Here is a 26891-nt window from a genome sequence, read left to right on the forward strand (position 1 = left end):
TCTATTGTTTGCTTTTCGGACGTGTGCTCGTCAGGTAGACAGCTTTGCTCGGATTTGGAGCTACCCGTCCGTGATGTTCTAGGAGGGGGCATGAGGAGAGGCAGTACCCTAGCTTTGGAGTTAGCCACTAGGAGTTGCTTATCATTTTGTGACTTTTGAAACACCGACGGCTTCAGCTTGTTCATGTCTTTGTTTAGTGTCTTTTGACGATGATTAATATTTCCGCCCTTTCTTGTTGGATATGTATATTAAGTACTTATGATCTTTTATATCTATCAAGATGTATATTCAGGAAATGTTGTATCATTTCAGTTACCGTTAGGTAATCGGTTTTGATTTCCGCGTTATATGTGACTTAAAGTGATGTCCCGGAAAAGAAATGTTTTTAAAAGGAAACAATTTTACATCACCATTTCAAAAAAAAAAATTTACTCACTTTTCCGCGTAATAAATAAAGAGTATTTTTCAGGGCATTACAGTTTGCTTCTGTCCATGATGGCTAAACTCAGATATAACTTCTGTCATGGATGGTTAAGCATTGGATGGGTAGCTTCTGTTCATAGTGGTTAAGCAAAGATATAGCTGAGTATTGATAGTTAAGTATTTGATGATATAACTTCTGCCATGGGTGGTTAAGCGTTGTTATTACTTCAAATCAAGCTTTAAATCAATTACAAGCTGGAGAATGAAAATTTTCACTCACGAGCTTGAGGAGATATTAAAGATATATGACATGTTATTTTGGAAGATGAAAATTGGTTAGAAAGTTAGGCATTAGAAAGTTAGGAATTAGAAAGTTAGGTTTATGTTAGTTATTTGTTTTACAAGTATTATTTTCTTCTTTTCTCTTGTATAAATAAATCATATTGGCTCACTTCTTATTCAATCAATTCAATTCATTCAATTAGAATATTATCAATCTTTGTTTCTCATTCTTCTTTCTTTAAGTTTTTTTATGCTTTCTTTTATACATTTATTGATTCATGAGAAAGTTTTATTTTCATTACTCTTACCACATTTTAACACTAGGTGAACCAACTTTTATTAATGATGACTTCTAGTTCTAGGATTATATAATATATTATAAGACAAACCTACATTACTTGTAATTGTAATTAAGTTTCAAAATACGCAATTAAAAACCAACTATCAAAATATAAGATCACAATTCATAGCTATAACATATAATTTAATTTGATTCTCATCTTTTAACCCATGATTATGCAACTTTATAATATACTTAACCAAGATAAGAAAGTTGTACGGTTCATGTGATTTAATGAGTTGGTCTTACGTGGTTTTAACAACATTTGTTTTAATCATTGTTGAACTTCTGCCTTATAAAGACATCTGCTATCTTATAACATGTATTACTCTATATGTTGTGAGTTTACGATTAGTTAAAAAATATTTAATAATTAAATTTTAATTTAAATATATATATTTTTGACTAATTACAAATACATAACATATATAATAATACAAACTATGAGATAAAAAATGTGTTCCTTTGTTATATAATAAGGGCAAATCTCTGATACGTTAATATCATAATTTAAGTTCGACATTTCTCTTATTTTTTTACGAAAACTTTAAATAAAGTGCAAAGTTTTGATAAAGAGGAAACTAAAATGTGAAATATAGGATAAGATGATTTTGAATCGCTTGATTTTTAAGTTGCTAACTTAGTGAACCTTAATTGAATGCGCTTTTGGTAATGATGATGAAGAAAAGAGAGAAATATCGTAGGCATATTAAAATTGAAAAATAGTTCAACTTTGATTTTATGATTTTTTTTATACAAAGAGAAAATATTTATATTATATGGTGACATTTATTAATAATTTAGTGTTAAGCTCACCATGATATCTAGTTATTTTCGGGTTCCTTATATGTAGAGCTGTCAAAATAGGTTGGTCGGGCTGGGTTGGTAAGCCCCACAATTTATAGGACTTGAGTATCATATTAAATATTTTTTATAGAATTTGGGCTTTTTAGCTTGACCCGACCGGACTACTTTAAATCCGGGTCGTGCTTACCCGAACGAGTTCGGGCTACCTGTTTTACTCATTTGTTTTAACTTTTTTGGGACATTTGGCTTGGTAATAAGCACCAAGTGAAAATTTACAAAACAACTTATAATAAAAAATAGACAATAAATATTGTGTTATTGTGTATTTAATTAGATTTAACTTTTACAACAAAAACAAAATAAAGAAAATAATGTTTAGAACAAAACTAAAATCAACATAATTGTTAACTATAGAGAACTTTACACAACTAATTTAATATAATAGTTCACAATGAAAGTGTTGATAAAGAACATCCAAAATATAATATTTTTGATAGTATCCAAAGATTTATATATTAAAGTGAAGTTATAAAGTATATTGTGTTAGAGAGTGAGAGTTCAATAAAAATAAGAGATTTAGTAAAAGCTTTACGTTAAAAATCATACATGTGGACTTAACATCACGTCTTGACTCAAATACAATGCATTAGATCTATAAGTTTGGTTACATTTTTTGGCATAACAAATGTGTTAAAAAAAGTTATATGTCAATATCAAATAATAATATATTTAAATAGATTAAATATGTTAAAAAAAATTAGTTTATGCGGGCCGGCCCGCCACAACCCACAACTCACTTAGGATGAGTTTGGATTACAATTTAATAGGTATAAATTGTATCCGAGTTTTTTAGTCCGGCCCAGTTTAGCCCGAACTTGATGTGGGCTAGCTCGAACCCGTCTGGGTAGTCCGTTTTGACACCTCTACTTATATCGCGTCTCCAAATGTTGGATAAGAGCATCTCACATTTAAATTATTTTTATAAAAATAAGAATATTTTTACTCTATTATCAATGTGACATTTTTATTTTATGAATTCTGTTTTTAAATAAGAATAAGGAGAGGAAATAAAATGTAGATGTATAGTTAAGAAATAAGGTAGATTGTGTGATTAAATACGAATGAGATAAGTAATGAAACCCAAATAAAAATAAGAATTATGTTTATCATTATCATTACGATAAAAATGTAGATATTATTATTCTTTTCACAATAAATTATAAAATAATATATTAAACTTACAAGTTACACCAGTATACTCTAATATCAAATAGGATATGTGTGTTAGAATGGATATTTGATATAAATATTGAAAATTCACACAACACAACTCCTACGGCTTTATGATTTTACTAATACAGACTGGCAATGTTGTGAAAATTGAAACCAACAGCTAGCAATTAGAAATGATAGCATTAAATTGAATTTTCTCTCATACTATACATACATAGAGTAACTAGGTCTAGCCACATATCTATTATTTACAGTGTTATGTCTCTTCAATATCAGCAACTTTGGTGCTATGCTTAAACTTGGCAACTAGGTCTAGCTAGGTTGAGGAGTGTGAGTGTGTGACCCTCTCTTAATTAGTTGTCACCTATAACCTTCTGATGCTAAAGAAACAAAAACTGCTGTGAAGCCGAAATTTAAAAGATTTTGAACAATGAATTGACATGCTACAATTTGTAGTATTTGGATTTTGCACAATGATTTTATTTCTAATAATGGATATAATAGTGTATGCCATATATAAATTCAAGTGAGGAAATAATATTATTGGTGGAAATTATGCATCTTTCTTAGGTTGATGTTAATCACCCAAATTGTGTTTAAATTCCAACGTCTGAATTCTCTTCCACCCCTTCAAAAAAAATTGTGTATATATATATAAAGTGTGGGGCGTTAGTTTTTTAATCCTTGATGAGTTTGAGCACCCATTTATACTTCCATATAATAAATTTGTTTGATTATTAAAAAAATGTCCATCATCCTTCGTGAGTTATAGTACATCTTCCCATTCACCAAAAAAAGAACATCTTGGTTTTATTTAATGTACATTAAATATCATTTTGGCTCAACCTCACTCTACTTCTGTAATAGGAAAAAAAAAATATACATCGATAGTATTTATATACTATCATCCTCTACAATTCATGTTTGTTTTATACGGTGTTGAATTTTGCTTGTACTACTAATTTATTTAATGTACATCAAAGATAATTTTGGCTGAACCTCACTCTGCTTTTACGGAGAAAAAAATATATACATTAAATGTTTCAACAACATACCATTCATGTTTTATACACTGTTGAGTTTTGCTTGTACTCCTAATTTATTTCTTTGGGTTTTGGTTTTAATACACTTCAATGTTTTGGTTCTCTTGATGATGTAAATGTCTTACTAAGATGACTTAACATGTGTTAATGCATCCTGAACTAAATTAAAAACCTATATGTACAAGGATTAAAATATATATAAAAGAATACCTTGAAAAAAGCTAAATTAAAAACCTATATGTACAAGTCAACAAAAATATATATAAAAGAATACCTTGAAAAAAGTGGGTAGGTAGTATATATAATATAACTCCTTATTGATTTCCATATATGATGATTGTGTGTGGTTCATCCATCTTTTTATTGCATAATTTATGAACTAGTAATAAGCATCAGGAAGTTGTTATATATGATAGGAAATAGAGACTCAAAAGTTGATTGATAATAATGATTAAATCAGTTAACAAATTCTTCAGCTACAAAAGTCAAGTTTCAGAAGAAAGACCTTCTGTTTACACACACGAGTTAGATCAAATACTACTACTATTCACAATAACTTGCATGCATCAATAACAACTTCATAATGGAGAAGTGGCTTTGCTTCTAACTCTACTTGAACGCCTAACTGGAGTAATTGCCTCCTCTTCCCCACGCCCCTGAAAAAAAAAACCAACATAGTTAATAAACACATGAGAAACAATTCAGAATGATACCCATCAATAAATATGCTTCTAATATTATTGGAATAGGAGACAGAACTACTCACATTCTTGATCTTAATTCTGTCATATGTGGTAAAGCTTCCATAGGATGGCGAAATTGAATAATCGGATGAAGATGCTAGAGACTCTCTCCTTTTCTTTGGCTTATTGTCGAGGCTGTTAACTTCATTCAACTCTTTCGCTACCTTTCGCTTAGATAAGCTCTTCTGTATGCTGCTCATTTCTGAAGGGCATGATTCTTCATGCAAGTCAATTTCGGTTGGCCCGTTCCTGTGAGATGGCTTATCTAGATAACTCTGGTCTTCTACCGGAGTTGCCAAGGAATTAGCACAGAATGCCGCCGCCTTAGCAAACGTAGGTTGCTCCATAGAGCTAGTAATGTTTGTCCTCGACCACCTGAAAGCTGCACCTGCAATTAAAATGGTACCTCCACATAGCAGCAAGTATAGCACAAGGTGTGATGAAAGGTCAGTTGCCTCTAACATCTGTTCATTATCTTCAATTGCAGCATCTATACTTGCAGATACATCCTCTGCTTCAGTCAACTCTACGTCATTATTACCAATAATGGTTTCGGTATGGATGATTTCAGCAACATCCGAATCTAAATCAGGCTGGTCAATGAGCCCTACATCGCCATATTTGTTAACATTGACCCCTACTGCTTCAACCAACTCTACATCATTGAGGACAATATTGCTGTATTTGTCAACATTGACCTTAGCATCGCATTCTTGTACCATCTGTGTCGCTAAATTTCCAATGTTAGACACTTGACTATCAATATCAGCAGACTTTGCATCTAAACTTGGCTGATCTACTTCTGATGAGTGATTTGGTTCACTCGCTTCAGCCACTTGCAAAGGGTGATCTGGTTCTATCACAGTGGCTGGTTGTCCACTTTCAAGTGCTTCTTCAGGTTTTGGAACACTAGCAATGGCTGTCATTACTCCCAGATCTTCATAATTCTCTGACTCTAAGGCAGTATCACTTTCTTCATTGTCCACTTCTGGAAATTCAATCTCCACTATGTCCTTATCAAGGCCAAATATTGGTTCCTGATAAATCACATTAGATTCTTGCAAAACAGTTAAATTATAATACTGCACCTGGCCCAAATTGTGCATTCCTCTAACATTGTATATCAACTCAGAGATTGAAGAAAGTGATTTAGTATACCATGTATGGAAATTTCGAGCTGACACATCAAATTTCACCTTTGCAAACTCTGAGAATCGATCAAAATTCGCCTTTGCAGAGGCCGACAAGTCAGACAATTCATGGACCTTATAGAAGTCTTGAAACACAGCATGATCCACCACCGAGGTGTTTGTGACAGAAACAGATATCATCAAGGCAAGTAGTGCTGAGAAGAACAAAAGCAGTGCAATAATGGCCTTTGATTTCGTAAAGGAGCGTGGTTTAGGCACCTCTCTTGCTTCAACAGTTTCCTTTGCCAGTGAGATCCTGGTGGGACTTGGTTGAGAAGTTACAGCCTCTTCTTCAATTACTTCATCTGAAGAAAAATCCTCTGATTTCTGTGAGCCTTCTTCAGACTGAGTATCCTCAGTAACTTCTGTATCGGAAAAGCTCCCAGACATTAAGCTTTCCTCAAGTTCTATTCCCATTCGTGCTTTCGGTCTGTAGTGAAGGAACTGTGGTCTGGGGGAGAGGTAGTTAGTTTTAGGATCATAAGGAGGCATCAAAGGATCAGCATCGAGAGGAGCTAAGGTGGAAATAGTTGATGAAACTGGATGAGGTGGGGGAGTAGATGTCGGGCTAAGCTTAAAACTTGGGTCAAGGATAACACAATCAGGCTCATCAATAATATCAGAAGAACGTTCAATATCATTTTTTGAAGTGAAAGGAGAATTCGTATCAAAGACATAAGCATCACTACTCAACTCAGCAAAATGAATTTCCTCATTATGGACCACATCAATTGATGAAGTTACAAATTCTTTCTCCTCTACACCATTCTCTAATTTCAAATCACAGAAGTGTAATGGCTCTGCAAAAGTGACCTTACGAATGACAGGGCTTTTTGCTTCAGTGGTAAAAGGACCAGAAGTTGGAACAGGCTCGTTCCTCTCAACAAGGACCTTCTTCTTCGGAGACATGGTGACTTTGGAGGCAGCAGAAATTGTTGGAGACATAAAATTCTTTGCGCTCTTCGAAGATGCAGCTGCTGGTGATCGGACCTTTGAAGCCTTCAGAAACTGGTCTTTCCCATTTTCTTTGTCATCAAGGTGGAAGAAAGACCCTGCAACTTCTCTTCCGCCAACCGATTTTCTTCTCTGAGAATCTGCAAAAGACCAAAATGGATAAATACCCCGAATCAAATTCAATCAAATAGCTACATTGTTTTGAGTAAAATGAATGTTTTTTCATCAAATTTCAGATTTTCCCACACATCAATAGAAACTCTAATCGGATCCAATCAAAATAGCTACAAAAAAAGAATAACTTTCACATCAAATTTGGCATATTTTTACACTTTCTCAGCAGCCAAAAAAGGTCATTATCACACTAACATGAAACTAGTAATAAAAGGGGAAACAGAAAAAAAACATAAAAAACCTAATGAAATTCAATCAGTAGCGAAAGAAATTATCAAATTTCAGATCTTCCAACTACCTCAGCCGGTAAACAGTCAGGAATCAGTGAATCACTCGCGAAACTAAAAAGTTCCAATTTTCTAAAAATAAAATACTAAAAAAAGAGAAACACCAAAAATCATAAAAAACCTAATAAATTCAATCAAATAGCTACACCGTTTCGATTTAGGAAACAAACAATTTCTCATCCAATTTGGGATTTTCCCACACTTTCTAAGCATTCACAACCAGTCAATTAATACTATCGTGCAATTAAACGTGGAGATTTAAAAATAAATAAAGAGAGAAGCGAAACCTGTAGGTGTATTCACAGGAGTGGTGGGAACGAAAGTTCTAGAATTAGCGACGAGGGAGGAAGGTTTGGAAAATGGGTTTCCTGTGAAACTTCTTCTCATGGGATCAGAAAGTTCTGAACTTCTGGAATTAGGGTTTGATGATTTGTTCAAAGAAGCCATTAAAGAAGAATTGATCAATTGAAAGAAGTAAGATTTGAATTTTTTAGAGTGATCGATTTTCAGAGAGAGGGTAGATTGAAGCGTAACGGCTATATATCTAAAACGCACAGTGGAATGAATGAGAGCATTTTATATCGTGGGATTTTGACCGTTGGAGAATATGGATTAGGTTATTTTAAGATCCGTTGGATTTTTTCAATTCCTTTTAGAATAGTATGATTATATAACCGTTGGGGATGGGGTTGTTGAATATTATTGATACTGATTTTCTGGATCTACTTAAGGACATTTCATTAAAAACATTTATTATAGAGAATTATTTGACCATAAAGATGTTTTATTGAAAATGTTAAATTAATTTTGCTATTTAAAATAAAATTATAAAATTGATTTTTTTTATAATAAGTTTATCCATGATAAACTAAAAACATACCTTACATCTACCATTTTTTTTAATTACCAAACACTTGCATGGCATAATAACATCACAATATGCATTGTTGGTTTGTCAATTGGTTTGGGGGAAGGATGCATTATTATTTATACATCACAATATAAATCCTGATACATTACAATACAAATTATTTGTGATAAATATTTTTTTGTGGGATAAGAAATTTATAAGTTGATTTTATAGGTGAAGAATGCATGATTCATTATTTAATATATGGTTGTTCAGCTTGGCCTTTTCCAATGTTTCTTCATAGAACACTGATAACTATTTGGAATGAGCAATGATGAAACAAAAACCAGCATGATTAACTAATTAAATGGGGATAACATATAGTACCCGAAAAAGAACAAGTCTAGAGTGAAAGTAACTTAACATAGAAATAGCTACAATGCATAAATGGGACAACTACAATATCATTTATCATTTATATTTCATCATCATTTTTTTACGAAAACCTTTGACACAATAATTACCACAAATTATGTGTTGGGTATTACTGCTATGATCCTAGTTTGTGGCTGTGTGCAAAAATTGTGTAATATGATCCTAGTTTTTAGTGCAAGAACTTTAGAAACGAAAAATGATAAGCCACATAAACAATCATGTGGACATTTTAAGAATGCTCCTCCACCTGTGCATATGTTTTATTCCTTCCACTTTCTTTCCTCTTGTTTTCTCTCATCAACCAAAACATAACATTAATCATTTGGCAGAGGAAATTCTAGCTTCCTTTAAGTAATGAAAATATGCTTTATTGCCTGGTAATGCATGTTGAACATGTCATTTGGTAATTTTCACTCATATTGATATGTTGGCTTGTACTTCTGACTTGGACTAGTAATAAAGCAAAATATGATATAAGATTATCAGAGTCAACATTAGATTAAGCATGCACTTCCATAAGGTTGATGAAACCACTTATTCCTTGCATATTTTACTCATTCTTCAGCTACATAAAACTCCTCACTCTTAGCATTACAGACACAACCAAGCTAGCATGAAAATCAGAACTGGTAAGAACTTCAAAGAAATCTACAGCCAGTTAAGTCTTGGGAGACGATGCATCTAGCGAACATGTTAATCACTCAAACAACAATTGGCTTCCATGATGAATCACAGATTCCATTCTAGTAGATTTAAAGTAGTGGTCCCTGGTGTTGCATTCCACTTCTCATCATTACACAGAATTCCTCGTAATTTATTCGTCCATCCTGTTTGTTTACGAATTATTAGTAACATTTACGATATACTATATGAAAGTTCACCTAGTTAAATCAGAACCAACTTACATTATCTGTATCCACCTCAGAAATTATTTCCTTTATGGTAGCTTCATCACCCATTCCATACTTTGTCATAGCAATTTCCAATTCATCTCTAGTAATATACCTGTGAAAATGCCAGAAAGATGTGTATAACACAATTGCCAGTGGCCGAAATGATAGTTTAGTTTGGAGACTAAAACATAAAAAGGGGCGGCCCAACATATGAGACTCCCACTAAGTGGGGTATGAGGAGGGTAGATGTACGTAGTCTTTCCCTCGCAAGCGAACAAACTGTTTCCGGGATTTGAACCCATACTTCCATATCACAATGCAAGTAACCTTGAGAAAGACAGAGACTCAATAACAAATATGGGAGAAGATGGAACAGCTCAAAACTCAAGATGAGTGTGTAAGTTACTACAGAAAGTTTTCATAACATAATTTTAAACATAAGCAGAAAATTTTAATAACATACTGGTCCAAAAATTAAAAACATGGTTATTAGAAAATTCGCAACATAATTAACACTAAAATACCAATCTTATACTCACCCACTGCTATCCTCATCAAAATACTGGAATGCTTTGTAAAGGTGTTCATCTCGTTCAAGCCTGTGCCTATGCATTGTAGCTGAGATGAATTCAATGTAGTCAATTGATCCATTCCCATCAACATCAGCCTGAAAAATATCATAACAAATTAACAAGTCCAAGAATGTCTGTTGCATTTCTGAAGAAAGGAATATGTCCAATTAATTAAGATTTTGGTAGTGTTATGTTATTGCTTACAGCTTCCATGAGTTGCTTCACTTCAGCCTCAGACAATTTTGATCCAATTCGAGCCAAGCCTGTCTTCAGTTCTTCGTAGGTGATAGTGCCGCTATTGTCAGTGTCCATGTTTGCAAACATTGCTTTGAGACCTTTAATCTCTTCTTCGGATAAATTTTCAGCCATAACCTAGGGATATTTTCATTGGTCAAGGAGAAGAATTAAATGGAAAAAAACAAGTTGGAACTTGTAACTACTAAGATAAATCCTTGGTAATTATTCAAACAAGGTGAAATGCACCTAGCCAATCCAAGCGTTAATAACATCACTATATGATACCTTCCAGAAGTATGATGCAAGTCTAGCCTTTGGTTATGTATGTTTTTCCTTTTTATACCAATATATTAATTGGGTTAGTTTATGATAGAGTATTACGGCGTCGTTCGATCCATCTAGCCGACTCCACCTAGTGAGACTAAAAATTGGTTGTTGTTGTATATTAATTGGACTAGTCCTTGTGCTCATCTATGCATGAGGAGCCAAAATTTGAAATCACAGTTTACTATGGGTAATTAATGATGAAAAGGTTTCTTACCAAGGGCTAATTGTAACTAGTTTCAACTCTCAAGTAATAGCACTAGAGGTTCATATCATACCATCCAGTACGAAAATAGCTAAATTTATACACAGGTTGAAAACTGCTATCCAAAGATAAATTTCAAGTTCTCAACAATCTCAAGAAACCCAAACAAAAAGGAAAAAGATTGCCTACCTTCATTGCAATCTTCTTGAGCTTATTCATTGCCCTGAACTGTTTCATTCTAGATAGAACTGCACTATCAATAGGTTTATCAGATGCCTCTCCGCCTTCTCGTATCCATGGGTGTTCTTCTCAAACAAATAATCATCCTCGTCAGATTAGAGAAACGTGATAGAAAAGTTAAAGAAAAAAGGAAAATGCAAATGTATGATAAAAAAATCAATTAGTTGATGCCTAATAATCTGATAGCAAAACTTGTTATGCATCATTTCCGGGAACTAGATTACATTTTCTTTCCAGTTCAATACATAGGAATGTATCTTAGTTTTCATCCATGGAATTAATCTAATTCCTATATAATTTACAAGACAACATTAGCAGATAAAGAAACCAGCAACATTTGTAACAACAACCAAAACGAGAACGATTGAACTACGAAACTAAACTAAATATGATCATATGACAATACACTACTATGATGAAAGTTCCTGGAGCCATAAAAAAACACAGTAGTCTAATACCAAGGACTTCAGCAGAAGTAATCCGCTTCTTCGGATCCTGTGTCAACATCTTCCTAACTAGATCTTTAGCGCTGTTTGATATTGATGGCCATGGTTGGCTTTCGAAGTCAAGTTCACCTTCTAATATGGCATTAAATATTCCCTTTTCAGTTTCTGCAAATGAAATTAACAACTCTTATCCCAATGTACATTGCTGTGTTAATTGCTAATTAAACATGACAATAAGCCGCAAACGTGCAACCTTTTGAAATAGAATTTAGTCTTACCGGCCCAAAAAGGAGGCACGCCACTCAGGAGAATATACAATATGATACCTGCACTCCAAACATCTATTTCCTTTCCATAACTACGACGCAATACCTCGGGAGGAACATAGTAAGCACTGCCTACCATATCACGGTAAACCTTCCCTGAAATAAAATTTCAGAAGAAAACACTATCAGCAGTGAAAATATTGACCATATCAGGTATATGTAACTCCTTCAGTGCAACCATAATAGTAAAAAAACAATCAGAGTTCAAGATGTTGATACACTTCATCACCTTAACTAGGAAATCAAATTAAGATTTACCGTAAGATAATCAGCTACCTACAACGAAAATCGATCTCACTCCGACAAGTTGTGAGCATAGAATTGTTTGTTCCTAATTTAAGAGTCATTGCAGGGTAGTTGTCAAGATAATATAAATACATATAAAAAGTGGTGGCACCCCATGTGGTATGGTATTAGATGTTCAAACAGCTCATGTTAGATATAAATGACTTTAGGATGAAATTAACTTGGCTATCAATGTATGTATAAGTTATGAGATATACTCTTAATGTGAGGCCGAAAAGGGTAGTATACAACAAAGACACAATTCACCAAGCCTAATTTAGAGCTACAAAATCATCAAGTTTTCTACTTCTTTTCTTTCCCCTTTCATCATCAAATTTCAAGGGATAGAGTCCTACCAAAACCATGCACCAAATCCCGATTAGAACAATTACTCATACACATAGATAAGATAAAATCACTCAACAATAAGCAAAACCAATGGCTAAATTGCAAAATGTGATATGAACTACTAAGTAAACTAAGGACTCCACCTTCTTCAATAAACACAGATAGTCCAAAATCAGTTGCCTTGAGGGTTGCATCCTCATCCTTGCTAGAAAGCAAGAAATTCTCAGGCTTTAGATCGCGGTGCAACACACCCATGAAGTGACAAATGTGGACAACATTAACAATGGCTCTACACATTGATGCCGCGGCTCTCTCAGAATAGTGCCCCTGAGCAATTATCCTATCAAAAAGCTCTCCACCAGCACAAAGCTCCATCACAAGATGCACCGAATACCGGTCCTCATAAGCACCCTTAAACTCCACAATATTTGGTTGGCCAGACAAATGCTGCATAATCTGAATCTCCCTCTTGATATCCTCTTTATCAGCTTTAGACACAAGCTTCCTCTTCAAAATTGATTTGCAGGCAAAAGTATAACCAGTTGAATTCTCAGTGCATAAATAAGTAACACCAAATTGTCCTCTACCCAATTCTTTGCCAAGGGTATAGTACTTCTTGATATCTTCAAGGGGTTTTCCTAGAATAGTTGGCTCTTGTTTCTGCAACACTGGCCTTGTGTTTTGTGAATAAGGCTTTGTTATTGGCACTTGTTGCTGCTTCTGGTTCTGGTTCTGGTTATTGTGTAGTGCTGCTTCTGATGCTGCTGCTGCTGATGTTTGAGCTTGTGTGGTAGAAGGTTGAACAGTGTGATGGTGATTTCTGGTGCTAGCTGGATTTGAATTTGATCCATGCCCAGAAAATTGTTCGGTGATTTTTGTCTCTTTGCTACCATGACAACCCATATTTTTCTGATCAAAATGGTAGTGAAAAATATGAACTTGATGAAGATGGTGATTGAAGATTAAGAGAGAGTAATGGAATGAGGTTGGAGCAGTTTTAGATTGCAAAAACTCAGATCAAGTTTTGGTATAAAAAAAAACATGTAAAGTGCAGAAGCCACTATCAGACAAAGCGTGTGAAACGCAATTCTGACATCGGTTTTCAAAGGAAAATGTATTTTTTTTCAACATCCAGAGAGATTAGTACACGTTTTCTGACAGCAGTTTTTGAAAGATGCGTATATGAACAAAATAAAAAATCAATTTAAGATTTTCTTTTATACAAAGCATAATAGTAATATTTAGAGTTTATGGTGATGTTTAATGTCAATTAATTGGATATCATGAAAATATCAACTAATACTCTAATAGTGTGAAGTCTTAAATCTCAGTGATCACAAGTCATAATCTTTCTAAAAAAATATTTCAAATTCATAAGCCTACTCAAACTAGGTAAATTTGTAGAATTTGTTTTCTACATTTAGCTAAAAATAAAATTTCCAAAAAAAAAAAGTTTGAGGTAGGACAAAATGATAATATTATATAATATTTACATAAGTTCTCTCCCACCACACGTTCCGACCATATGTGATTAGTTGGTTTTGATTAAGTAAAAAAAAATATTTAATTATTAAATTTTTAACTAGTACTAAATATATTAAAGTACATTAAATGAGGATATTAAATTTCATTAGATTCTTCACACACAAATTTATTGATTAATGATATATTTTTATACTAAATTCTCTTACAAATCATATTACAATATAAATTATTACTTGTAAATCAATTATTAATAAATTCTCTTACAAATCATTTTGTAACTTTGTAACGCATAATATTTTTTATGGTGTAGGAAGATTTGTAGACAAATAAATATGAGTAAATTATATTGATATTATTGAGTTTTAGTTTAATTACACATATCACTTCTTTTTTGTACTTGCACAAACCAGCTAATTTAAATTCATACATTACACTAACTACTCATAATGAGTGAGAAATAAGTGTTATCTTTTAAACAAATAAAATGATAATGAATATAATTAAGTTTAACAAAACATCACATAGTGTGAAAACAAGTTAAAATAGTATAATAGTCAATGTTCTTCATTATTTTTTATTAGTAAAATACATCAATATTTTAGGGATATATTGTTCAAATCACTTTTATAATATATTGTAACAAACCAAAAATGATGAAAATATATTAACTCATATTATCTAAATTCATCCCCACAATATATCTTATTTTGTTTATCTTAATTATATTTATTATTATTTTTGTTTAAAAAATTATACTCATCTCTAAAAATTAGGGGAATTGTGCATGTATAGAAAAAGATAATTAATTTATTTAATTTCACTAAAACCAGAGGTAAAAAGTACATTTTACTAAATATATATATCATGAACTCATGTAGTCTATCTTGGGCCTCACTCAAAGGCCCTTTGTCCATACACAAATCTAAGTTTCTATTTTAATATTTTTAATTAACACACACCATCTATCATTTCCCGCCCAATATTTATTTACATTTTCCCTCTTTCCTTTCTTTGGGACGCATCACGAAGCTACGTCGTTTTTTCATCAATTTACAGAGGTAAGGTTCGTTCCTATTGTCTTTTTTCGCTCTGATTATTCACCCTCAATATCGGAGCTGCTCCTATTAATTAGATATACTGTTGCTTCCATTTGTTTTTTAATTTTTATTCTACGAATGTAGCAATTCCATTTTCTTCGCAATTTTTGTTCTCTATGGTTGATTAAAAACATTGCACGTGAGGTGTTTGAAAAAAATCCTATAAGAATGTTGTTAATTGGACTACAATATTCTGTGCGGCTATTAAGCTATTTTATTTGATCATGTTGATTGATTGATATTCAAATTGAAGTAGTTTTGCTTTTCTTAAGAAGATACTAACTCTGTTTGAAGCATTTGGTCTATAGCATCATATCTGGAAAACCGACTAAAATATTGTGTTATTGTTATAGAAAATGATGATGTTTTGGGATTCTTAGTTCAATGGTTGTTTTCGGTGGTTGTTGATCCATGTTATGTCTTTCTCCATTTTTTTCCTGGGATGGAAGTCCCAGTACATGGTTTGTTATTGGAATTAGGCTGTCTAACATGGTTCCTTGTGGGTAATGTTGTACATGATATGATCGCAATATCTGCGTATGCACTTGTGTCCCACTTTTTTTTTTCTGTTTGGTTCTTTAGCTTAATATGGTTTTAAACATTGTCTACCAGTGTTTGGTTGAGTAATATTATGTGACTTTAGTAGTTGTATTCTGCTTGGTTGTTTATTTATTGCTTTTGTGGCCCTTTATATGTGATTTGAAGTTGAGGTAAAGACTAACGAGATGTGGAGCTTTATCAGCTTTAGCCTTTTAGGTTAATCCTGGATGAATTATGAATGCAGCCACAGTACTAAGTCTATTGCCAAAAAGATTTATGAATGCATTTTTTCCCTTTTGTTTTTTTTAAGGGAAGGTAAAGCCCACAGAGAACCGGAATTTGATCACTTTTAGCCCTTTCGGTTAATACTGGGTGAAGGATTATCACTTCATTCCATACAAATTGCAGATGCAGTCCAAGATTAGCTCTTTCTTCAAATTTACCCCTGCTTCTGCTCCTAAATCCCACAATGACGAGTTAGATACTTGGGAGAACAAACAACATGATATCTCCATCACTTATGGCCGAACACGAAAACGTTGCAACCCTAACTTTGTTGTTTCATGTTCAGAACCAGAGGAATCGGCCATAGCAGGAACAACAGTTGTTAAGAACAAGAAAAGGAGCTATGCACAATTTCACTTAGATTGCGGTCAATCCGATTTCCTATTACGCAATTGTTCTACCTGTGGGGTCAAGTTTGCTCCTGGTGATGCTGAGGATGAGAAAATGCACAATGATTTTCACAAATCTTACACACTGGGGATTCAATTCAGAGTAATTTACACCTTACATTCTCTCCATTTAATCCATGTTTGATACAAAGTTTATCTTATTCAAATCCATAATTTTGTGTAGGGTTGGACCAGTGAAAGGGTTGTCCCTATGCCCAGTGTCAAAGGGGGTCGAATCATTTTGGTCTTACACGCTGACCCATCTGCTCATAGAAACAAGGTTTTTAGCTTAAGTTTCTGAGGAGCATATTCTCTTGATACTCAGTTGTATTTATTTTTCAATGTTTACCCCTTTTGGTGTGTAGCATTTAATTGGGGAATTATTATATTGACAGGTTGAAGAGGTCGTTAAGATGATGGAAATCGAATTTGGAAGTGGGTGGATAGTCCATGAATTCTGTAAGGTAAATTACACTTTCCTTCTCCTGGAGAATTTGTTTTTGCAGTATATGTTGTTTGGTTTATTTGATAGGTCAATTTGAAAATTACCAACTTTAACACCAAACTTGTACCAAATTATTCTGTAAGTTTTAATTTTAGGATCTGATCCACTGGAACTATGAACATTTTGTGATCCTCTATTTCTTAGTCTTTTTTTTTTACTTCGTTAACCCAGACACATCATTATGTTTAAATTTTAACTTTTCCAGCTGAAGACTTCTTACTTCTTATTCTTAGCATTGAAAAGTGATGTTGTATGAAACTTGGTTATAGTTTTAGGGGGGAATTGTGAATCTTAAAAATTTAAAGACCAAGTGGATAGCTAAAACCAAAACTAGAGGGGTAATTTTCCAAAATCTGTATACTTGAAGTGAGCATTTTGCAATTCAATCTATTATGTAATACATATTTATCCCTTCAATCGATTGATCGATTCTATTCTAATTTCTAGTGCCTCGTGATTGAGGCTATTGACTTCCTTCTGTTGATCTGTTCATTGGCATGATGCTATATATACAGGTCTATCTGTTCATTTCTCAGCATAGGATTGTTGGGTGCCTAGTTGCAGAGCCAATTGAAGAAGCATTCAAAGTAACATCTTGCTCAACTTCTGGACATTCTGACAGCGCAAGGAAGAAGGAAATAAAGACAAATTCAACCACTCTCCAGTTCGGGAATATTATTTTTCAAAGGGAAGTTGAAAAAAGAGCCTCTTCAGTGCGTGATTCTGAGATGATGGATGCATCTCATAGTGGAGCAATCATCTGTGAAAGTAAAGCAGTACCTGCTATGTGTGGCATTAGAGCCATTTGGGTCACTCCCTCCAACAGAAGAAAAGGCATTGCTGGCCAATTGCTTGATGCCGTGAGGTAATATTATAATATCATGTATTTGAAGTTTTTAATACTAGCTGCATTGAGTTAGTTCTAATTTGTTGATTATTCTTCAATCAATTGCAGCTAATTGATTTGTTTTCTTTTGTCTGTATTGAAACCATGGCAGGAAAAGTTTCTCCATGGGTGTTGTGCTTGAACGTTCTCAGCTAGCATTCTCGCAGCCGACCTCGGCTGGAAAGGTATTAGCATCTGGTTACACTGGAACTAGATCATTCTTGGTGTATAAACCCAACAAGGCAGACCTATAATATTGAAATATTCATGTATGGAAGGTTTGAGGTTAGTGGATTATTAGTTCATTATTCTCCACCTTCCATTAGCATTGTCCTCTAGAAGATGGGGAAGGTATTGATTACCCTAAATTTTAGTTCATGTTGAGAAATGAATAACTGCATTAGAGTGATTTTATTTGCTTCCAGCTCAATCTGTTCATGGGGTATGGTAATTTGTTTGCTTATAAAATGACAGAAAGAAAAGGTTAATTTTATCATTTTACCATAAGCTTTTGATTTTTTTTCTTTGGCAATTAATTTGGGAAGTATAGTTTACACATAAGCATAAGGTTTCTTTGTTTACTGGGTAATTCCACAAACCATTGATATGAGACCCATTTAGTAACTTTTGGTGAGTGTTTTTCTATTGAAGAAGTTATCTGCTTTGCTTTTTGAAATCCCTCCTTGAATAGCTAAGGACATTATTCCAAGGGTTATCCGAGTCTTATCAAGAGAGACAAAAATTATGGGAAAAGCATGATAATGTTTGCAAAAGAATAAATTTGAGATTGGGATTGATTGACATAAATGCTAGCCTTGGAAGTGCACTTTAATCACAATTTGGGTGATGAATGATGAACCCACGATTGCTAAGAAAAAGTTAGGTATTATCTCTGGGAAATGACTATTAGGCATATATAGTGGATGGTTTTGAAATAATCTTTTTTATAGTTTACTATTGGGATTTAATAGGGTATATACTTACTAACTGTTTTTACGCTGTTAGTAAATCATTCACCATTTATTTGTTAACTATTATTGACTATCAAATAAAAGTAATACAAATCAATAGTAGATAATGTGTCGATAGTGTAAAAAACTTTACACTGACAATGCATATAGAATATTTTTCTTTTAACCATCTAGTAGGTTGGGATTATTATGCAGTTTATTAAATCTGGATATAATTTTAAAGGCAAACTGAATTTGGACATTCTTTTAAACAATACAGTTTTTCTAAACAAAGTTTTTTTTTCTTGCAAAATTTCCTTTCAACTTTATTAATATTGTAAGGCAAAACACAGATGCTATTTAATATTCCATCCTTGACATGTGTGTTTTACTTTAGAATCAAATTTTCAGTCCCTTTGAATTTGTATTGTATTTTTTTATCACTTATACTTGTACATAATTTTCTCTGAAGGTAAAATTACTGTCCTAAAACATGGCAGGAAATGGCATTATTATTAAATTACATTTGATGATTACATATTATCAGGAGAAGATAAATAGTCAATCCATCTAAAGAAGCAAATTAAGTACATTTAAAAGACAAACTTTGATATTTCCTTTCCTTGACAAATTGAGTCCTTAAGACAAAAAGGGATAGTGAAATAAGGACGTAATTACTATAGAGTTTAGTTTTAAATCCTCAAATAATTTTTGAACTTCAATCTCTATTGTGTGTAAATATATTTGTAGGCATGATATGTGTGTGTTTTTAACAAATTTGTAACCTTAATTACATGCACGTAAGCAATATTATGTGTGTTATTTTCCCAAAAAAACAAATACTAATCCTTGCCCACATACATGTAAACAAAGTCATGTGTTATGGAATTTAAAAGTATAACTAGGGGTTTAAGTTTAAATCCCTTAAATTTTTTTAGGCAGAACCAACCAACCAAAGTTCACTTACACTTCTTAAAGATGTATTCCTACTTCCTAATTTTGTGATTTTCAAACCTTAAAAATTTTAGCATATTTTTTGGTTGTCACATACCCTACCAAATTATACTAATAATAAATTGCTTCCTTAGCGTCCTAATGGGTATGGTTTTCTGCTCTAAGATTCTTCTTCTTCATATTTTCATACTTAAGGTGTCACCGTATTGTTATTGTTTCACACTCTTTAAACTCAATTTTTCGTTTATAAAATAAGCAACTACAATTATAGAGTGTGCTTCATACAACTGGCTGAAAAAATAGTTAAAAATTGAATACTAAAACGTTGACTAAAGTTCTTTTAGGCCTTAGTTTATGAGTAACTAATAGACTTATCAGATTAGTGTTTTGATCGGTAGAATATAAGTAGAAAATTTAGAGTATCAGTATCAACTTGTCTGTCAGAATTTACAAAATTCAGCTGAGATAACAAAATTTGGAATCATAAATTATCCATGATTGAAAATAAAGTGATCTTATAGCCTGAGCAGATGTAGAATTCACAAAGTACAATTACAATTTTTACACTTGCTAACTAATCCTTATTAGGCTCACTCGCCAGAAAACAGATTCATAGGCCACAAAACAACTCAAAAAGAAAATTTAAAATTAAAATCTAAATCTATTTTAATTTTAAGCAAATTTTTTGACTAATTGATTAACCACCACCTTCAATATCTATAGTAATTAACAAATATAACAACAATCTATTAAATGCAAACTGGGTCGAACCCCTTTACCTCATTATAACACCAACCGAACCGGTTCATCATCCATCGAACCCGGTCTGGCTCCACACAGCGTCACGAACCCGACTCATGTCACGGCCCTTCAACGTTCGCCCCACACCTTCGAACACCGAGTTCGCAGCCGCGTTCCGGCTTCTGGCCAAGTACTCGTGCGGCGGAACCATCTCCGATTCATCCTCATCAAAATCATCGTCGTGAAATGAACCGACCGAGTCAACCCGAAGAATCGTGCTCCAATCTGGAACATTTACCGGCGCCGACGATGCCACGTGGCGCCCTCGCGGCGACGCAACGCTGTCGTTTTGCGAGCGGAACTGGTGCACGATCCTCGTCGCCGGCGCCACCGTGTCACTACTCACCGTTTCCTCGAACGCCAGAGAGAGACCGCCAAATTGACGGTGAGGATCACGGGAAATCCGATGCCTGCTCCGAACGGATATGCTGCCACCGTTTCTCTCCGCGTGTGGCTCCCAGTCACCGTTGGTAACATTCATAACGCCGTTAACTTCCTCCGCCATGGACCATATATCATCTTCCCGGAGCTCCGACGAGTCGGCGAAAGGAGAATACTGATTGTGACCGTTGGCATAGGTTCCCAGGAAACGCTCGCTACGACTATTCGTCAATTTGCGACACTTAGCCATATAAGGTGGCGAAATTGGATTGCACCGGCGGTGGTAGAAATCGGAGAAATTAAAGTGAAGTAAGAGTGTAACTACAACTACTGCTATGAGTTCATTGCTCTATGTATGAGCTTGGTGAAAAGAGCGCCATTGAATCTCTCTATATATAATGGTTTCATTTTTTTTTTTTCATTTCAATTTGAGTTTGAGATTAATTTTCTCTGAATTTGTTATAGTTTATTATGGTCAAATCAACACTCTTAACATAGTTTACCTACGAGACCGTTAGTTTGCCGAGAGTAACACTTCTTAAGATTGAATAATAGAGGGATAAATATTGTTTCTCCGGATATTTTTAATAGTAAAATATAATTTTATGGCAAAAATAAAATTATAAAAATATTATTACATATTATATTTTGTTATTTTTTAACATCCTTGACCGTTTTGGTTATACAAAAAACAAATTTACTTTCATTATACTTTTTTAAACTTATCAAGATGTTGCTACCTCACCGTCACAATTCCTTTTGTTTTCAAATTACAAAAACCAGAATCCATATTTGATATTATGAAAATTAGTATCAATGGAAATTAAATTATATAACAATAAATATACAATGGTTATCCATTTGTATTTATATTTATGGAAAATAAAATGGCATACGTTAAAAATCACAGTACTTAATGTATTACTAGAAAATATTGCTGTAGAAAATTATTTATGCCAAATGATTGTAGTCATACTCACACACAGTAACTTGGCAAGTATAAAAACGTAAGTTTTTCAAATATTTGTTTCCTCTTTGTTCGATTAATTATATATTTACAAGTAGGTAAATCAAAGCTTTTAAAAAGAATATATGTGTTGTTTCAATTGTATATGTTTATGTGCTTTAAGTATAATCTATTTTATGCATTTGTATTTGACAAAAAAATAATTGTAATTTTGTTGTTAGATTCAATTTAATTAGTTAATATGAGACATGAAGTACGATGATATCTTATTCATTTTCTAATCATTTTTTTGTTACTCAATAAGAATGAAATATAAAGTAATTTAATTCAAATATTTAACAAAATCGCGCATGAGAAAAAAGTGAAATTATTTTTTATTAATTAAGATTAGGCCAATAAATTTTTTAAACATATTATTAGGAATTCGATTTCTTTATTTCTTTATGTAAAAGTTGTTTTAAAATTTCTACATTACATTTTAGTTATTGAGTAGAACTCAATATCCATTTAAGTTTAATATTTTATCTAATATTCCCTTATAATAGGCAATAGCACAAACTTTAGGAGATGATGTGATCACCGTTGATACCAGAAAATGACTAATAGCAACACAATAATAAAAGAATAAGAAAATAAATGAAACAATACAAAACAATGAAAATATATTTATTGTCGTGATTACTCGATACTCGCACGCTCCTATGGTAGTGCGTGGGATCACTCGCAGATTTTGTTTGAGAGGTTAATGCCCCCATGACGTGTGCATCGAAAATGAAAAGTTTCCATTAGAGGCCTCATTTTTGTCCCTACATTGAAAATAGAAAATTCAACACTCACAAAACATTGGTTTAATGATGTAATTTTTTGTTAATTTTTGATACCGATTAAAAAATTAATGATTCAATTCATGTGACTTTGAGTGACACTTGTTGAAAACGATAATTATATATCCTAAAAATGATTAGCTTGTTATCACTCATGAGAAACTATACTAAAAAATAAGAACTTATTATAAATATAAAAAAATGACTTATAAGTGTTACAAGTTACCCTTTGGGTTACCCTTTGGTTTTAATTATGGGTAGAGGATATATATTGACAATGAACAAAAGTGTTTTTTCTCCATTAGGTTAATATTCTATCCCGTTTTGGTTAATTATTTTTTATTACTTTCATTGGTAAGTCCATTTTTATTTTTATTCTATCTCCTTTTGTTTCAATATCATTATACTATTCTATTAGATAGATTATAATAATATTCTTTCAACATATTTATAACTTCATTGCCAAACACTTTACTTGAGAGAAAAATAAGTATGGTATTTTTATTTATCATATGAGGTTATCACACAAGGATGACAAAGAGATGGAATATATAGAAATGAGTAATTAGGATATAAAAAGGAGTAGTTTTTTTTAGAAAGGTGATAAAAAGGAATAGATAGAGCAACTTTTATTCAGAAAAATTAAATAACATTAGAATTGATGGTATCAATCAAAATAAACAGAAAAGTAAAGTGGGACAAAAAAATTAAAGAATGCAAGTGAGTGAAAAGAGGGGCAAAAGCAGTTTGCAGCAATAATACGCCGTTAATTAAATACCACTCACTTTAAAAGTAAATTTCTTAAAATGTTATTATGCTTAACTTAAGTGACATCAACTCTTTTTGTTTATTACTAACATTTTCTTGTTTCTATTAAGATAAACAATACCTAGTGCCTATGGTGAAGTATAAACTTTAGTTAATAGATATGCTATACAATTTTATTTTTGCAATTGCATTTAAGACACAATTAAATGAATAGTTTCCCCATTTTTAAATATGCGAAAATAAGTTTGTATTTATATCTTTTACATTTTACTATTTTAAATAAAGAATAGAAAACCTAAACCTTTACCGTAATTATAATTTGTTGAGCCAACTATATAAAAAAGAGTCAGATTTAGGTAAAAAAATAGAAGTTACCATTATCTAGTTTTAGGTGATGATTCTATAGTAGCTCACAGGACATTAAATATACATCTAAATTATCTCAGTACCCTACATTTCCATTTTACTATGTTTTTATGGCAAAATTACTTATTGCTTGTGTTCGGGAAAACTAAATAATTTTCTAATTGATTTTAGCTCCTTATAGAATTTATAGCATTAATATTTCATACATTGCACATTTATTTTAATTCATACAAAAATTGAATAAATTGTAATTTTTATTAAAAAATGAATGACTAATTTACTCATACATAATAGAGAAAAATATGTATACATCAACAATGTAAAAATATTTTACACTATTACTATATTATTTGGCATTCATTTTTAATCATCACCACCAACTTCTTTAAATAAAATGGATTACTATTTTTTTGTTATAATGAATGACTAATTTATGAGTACATAATAGTAAAAAATAATGCATGTACTCATAGTCTAAAAGTTATTATTGTTATTGTATCATTCACCATTTATTATTGTCATTGTATCATTCACCATTTATTTTCACTCATATTTACTATTAGAGAATAAAATATTTCATTATATAAGGAGATAAATTATCTCATTCAACCACTAAAATCACGACATGTATATTATTTAATCACTTTCTATTAAAATATTTTAAAACTAAACATATACACATGTGATACTTTTACTTACCAGATTAGATACATTATATCCTAGTTTAAAGATATACTTTATTCTCTTACTATTAATATTTATGTATTATCGGTATAAATATTTATATACAATTGTACATCATCATCATTTAATTGTATTTAATTGTATTGTTTTTTTTAAATCAATAGTAATAGGCATGAATAATGAATTATAAGAGGATATTATATTAAAAGGGAGCACATTTTCTCACAATATGTATAAGTGATTATAATTGGTTGAAAATGTATTTAAATTAAAATTTTAATAATTAATTATTTTTCTGATCAATCACAATCAGCAACACATGAAGTGGTACATTGTTTTGGGACAACATATGTCTACACATATCAAAGTCATATAGTATGAATGTATATATTTTTTGAGAAAAATATGTATACACCGACACTACACCGCAAGATTTTTTTATTATCACCACATTACTCAACATTCATCTTAAATCATCATTGACTCTTAAATAAAAATAATCAAAATTAATGATAAATAATATATTGATTATATATAAATTTTTAGACTATCAAAATACAATTACATTTTTTCTCTCGGACAACATATCCACATCTGCTATCACAATGATATTAGCACAAGTGGACCCCGCCAACGACGTCACATGCATTGTATCAAGAGCCCACACTCCACGTGAGGTAGTGCGACTTATCAGCTATATCTCGCTTCCATTGCATGCTCCCACCACCCCCACCCATGAAGTTGTCCATGTCACTGCCACATGGGTACACAAATTATCATATATCACTTACAAAATATATATATATATATTATAAAAAGAGAAAAAGATGTATACACTAATAGTATAAGAGTTCTTTATATTATTATTGCATCATCCAACATTCATTTTCAATCATCATTGACTTTTCAGAAAAGTAATCTAAATAAACGGTATATGATGCACTGACTGTATATACATTTTTACACTGTCTATGCATAGATTTAAGCCTCTTATAAAAAATAGCATATACCACTTATAAATTAATTATTAATAAATCAATTATTATTTTATGATATTGTTAATGATATAGAAAATTTTGTAGAGGATAAACTTTTATTATATTATTTTGGTTTCTAAGGCTCATTTGCTAAACATGATATCCTATCATAATATATGATATTGAAGAGTTTAATGGGTCAAAAATTTATGTTTAGCATATTGAGTTTAAAATTTGTGCACTGATAGTATAAAGTTTTTTACATTGTCAGTATATCATCCACCATTGATTTGTATTACTTTTGTTTGAGAGTTAATGGTGGTTAACAAATCAATGGTGGATAATTTACTGACAGTGTAAAAAACATTTACATTGTCAGTATATACATATTAATATTAAATCCTAGTTTATTGTCTATTTTAAGCTGAATTTGAAATAGCAAAATAGGATAGTAAATTTTTATCTCACATCTTTAAAATTGAATACTATATTCACCACCATCTTCATACTAATATTATTGTCATCACCATATTAATATTATTGTCATCTTCCTCATACTTTATCCTATTTTTATCACGTAATGTCAGTATTTTATCCTATAGATGGACCCTTAATGAATAATACCGTATCAAGAGTACATTAGTCCATAGACATATAATATAAAAAAGAAAAAAATAACTCTGCCATTTGAAAGTAAATAAATGAAATCATTTTAATGTGGTAAACATTTATTTTTATCTTGTACGTAATTTTTTTTTCTTTATACATGGTTTGCCAGATTACGTGGAAACAAAATACTGAACATCATAATGGCGTCCATGTTTTAGTGTTAGAAAAACATTTTCCATGAAAATACTTTATCAGAAGTAAAATTATATTCTCTCACTAAGTCACTATTCATGATTATCTGATTTTTTTTTGTAGAAATTTTTTGCTGTGATTTATTTGTTTCATTTAATATTTTAAAAATGTATCAATTATTATTTTGCAAGCAATCTTACTTTTATTTAGTACTCCTTAAGTTTAACTCACCATATAGATAAGAAGGACACATCACAAAGAAAACTACAAATTTAATATAAATCAGCACCTTGTTTTACATATTTTGTTTTTTATTTAAAATATAAAACGAAACAGAAGAAGTACATGACTTTTGGCTTATAAGCTTAAACACTAGAGTATAAAACTTAGCATAAGATCTTGTTGGGGAGGATGACGTGTATAACCCAATTTTATATAACAAAAATAATTATTGAAGCTGAGATGGCGGGGTTTATACGGTACTTCATGGTTTTGTGAGCATTTATATAAATATTTATAGATTACCTAACCTAATAAAATAAAAATAATATATTTAGTAGTGTAAGTTTTGTTAACAATAAAAAAAGATGTCAC

General features: G+C 31.9%; 4 protein-coding genes across 5 annotated transcripts; 1 reads left to right on the forward strand and 3 right to left on the reverse strand.

The window, feature by feature from the left end:
• On the reverse strand, window positions 4563-8027 carry LOC109330179. Its single transcript, XM_019564245.1, has 3 exons — window positions 7764-8027; window positions 4895-7155; window positions 4563-4784 (listed from the first exon to the last, which is right to left on the reverse strand). The coding sequence occupies exons 1-3, from the start codon at window positions 7921-7923 to the stop codon at window positions 4707-4709; spliced, it is 2499 nt and encodes an 832-aa protein (XP_019419790.1). The 5' UTR covers window positions 7924-8027; the 3' UTR covers window positions 4563-4706.
• On the reverse strand, window positions 9214-13722 carry LOC109330095 (calcium-dependent protein kinase 2-like). Its single transcript, XM_019564119.1, is given in 9 exon segments — window positions 9214-9537; window positions 9540-9588; window positions 9667-9766; window positions 10194-10321; window positions 10431-10598; window positions 11182-11297; window positions 11691-11843; window positions 11957-12100; window positions 12781-13722. Coding segments are annotated over 9 exon segments (1665 nt in total). The 5' UTR covers window positions 13541-13722; the 3' UTR covers window positions 9214-9490.
• On the forward strand, window positions 16011-18317 carry LOC109328992 (protein CHROMOSOME TRANSMISSION FIDELITY 7-like). 2 transcript variants are annotated; one of them, XM_019562651.1, is made up of 6 exons: window positions 16011-16536; window positions 16618-16713; window positions 16829-16897; window positions 17454-17803; window positions 17937-17953; window positions 18010-18317. In XM_019562651.1, the coding sequence occupies exons 1-6, from the start codon at window positions 16168-16170 to the stop codon at window positions 18036-18038; spliced, it is 930 nt and encodes a 309-aa protein (XP_019418196.1). In that variant the 5' UTR covers window positions 16011-16167; the 3' UTR covers window positions 18039-18317. The 2 variants fall into 2 exon arrangements, with proteins under 2 accessions (XP_019418196.1, XP_019418195.1); XM_019562650.1 differs by having other exon boundaries at window positions 16030-16536; window positions 17937-18317.
• On the reverse strand, window positions 20224-21304 carry LOC109328925. The gene has a single exon (XM_019562568.1). The coding sequence runs from the start codon at window positions 21158-21160 to the stop codon at window positions 20537-20539; it is 624 nt and encodes a 207-aa protein (XP_019418113.1). The 5' UTR covers window positions 21161-21304; the 3' UTR covers window positions 20224-20536.

The sequence above is a fragment of the Lupinus angustifolius genome, chromosome LG16 (genome assembly GCF_001865875.1).
Source record: "Lupinus angustifolius cultivar Tanjil chromosome LG16, LupAngTanjil_v1.0, whole genome shotgun sequence".
Taxonomy (NCBI): domain Eukaryota; kingdom Viridiplantae; phylum Streptophyta; class Magnoliopsida; order Fabales; family Fabaceae; genus Lupinus; species Lupinus angustifolius.

What these genes read in the sequence shown, in the direction of transcription:
- LOC109330179 (XM_019564245.1), bottom strand. Translation starts at nt 7,923, where the DNA reads ATGGCTTCTTTGAACAAATCATCAAACCCTAATTCCAGAAGTTCAGAA. An exon ending in TCCTGTGAATACACCTACAG is followed by an intron (nt 7,156 to 7,763) that starts GTTTCGCTTCTC and finishes GGTCTTTTGCAG; the next exon opens with ATTCTCAGAGAAGAAAATCG. An exon ending in ACAGAATTAAGATCAAGAAT is followed by an intron (nt 4,785 to 4,894) that starts GTGAGTAGTTCT and finishes TTTTTTTTTCAG; the next exon opens with GGGCGTGGGGAAGAGGAGGC.
- LOC109328992 (XM_019562650.1), top strand. Translation starts at nt 16,168, where the DNA reads ATGCAGTCCAAGATTAGCTCTTTCTTCAAATTTACCCCTGCTTCTGCT. An exon ending in TAGTCCATGAATTCTGTAAG is followed by an intron (nt 16,898 to 17,453) that starts GTAAATTACACT and finishes CTATATATACAG; the next exon opens with GTCTATCTGTTCATTTCTCA. An exon ending in CAATTGCTTGATGCCGTGAG is followed by an intron (nt 17,804 to 17,936) that starts GTAATATTATAA and finishes AAACCATGGCAG; the next exon opens with GAAAAGTTTCTCCATGGGTG.
- LOC109328925 (XM_019562568.1), bottom strand. Translation starts at nt 21,160, where the DNA reads ATGGCTAAGTGTCGCAAATTGACGAATAGTCGTAGCGAGCGTTTCCTG.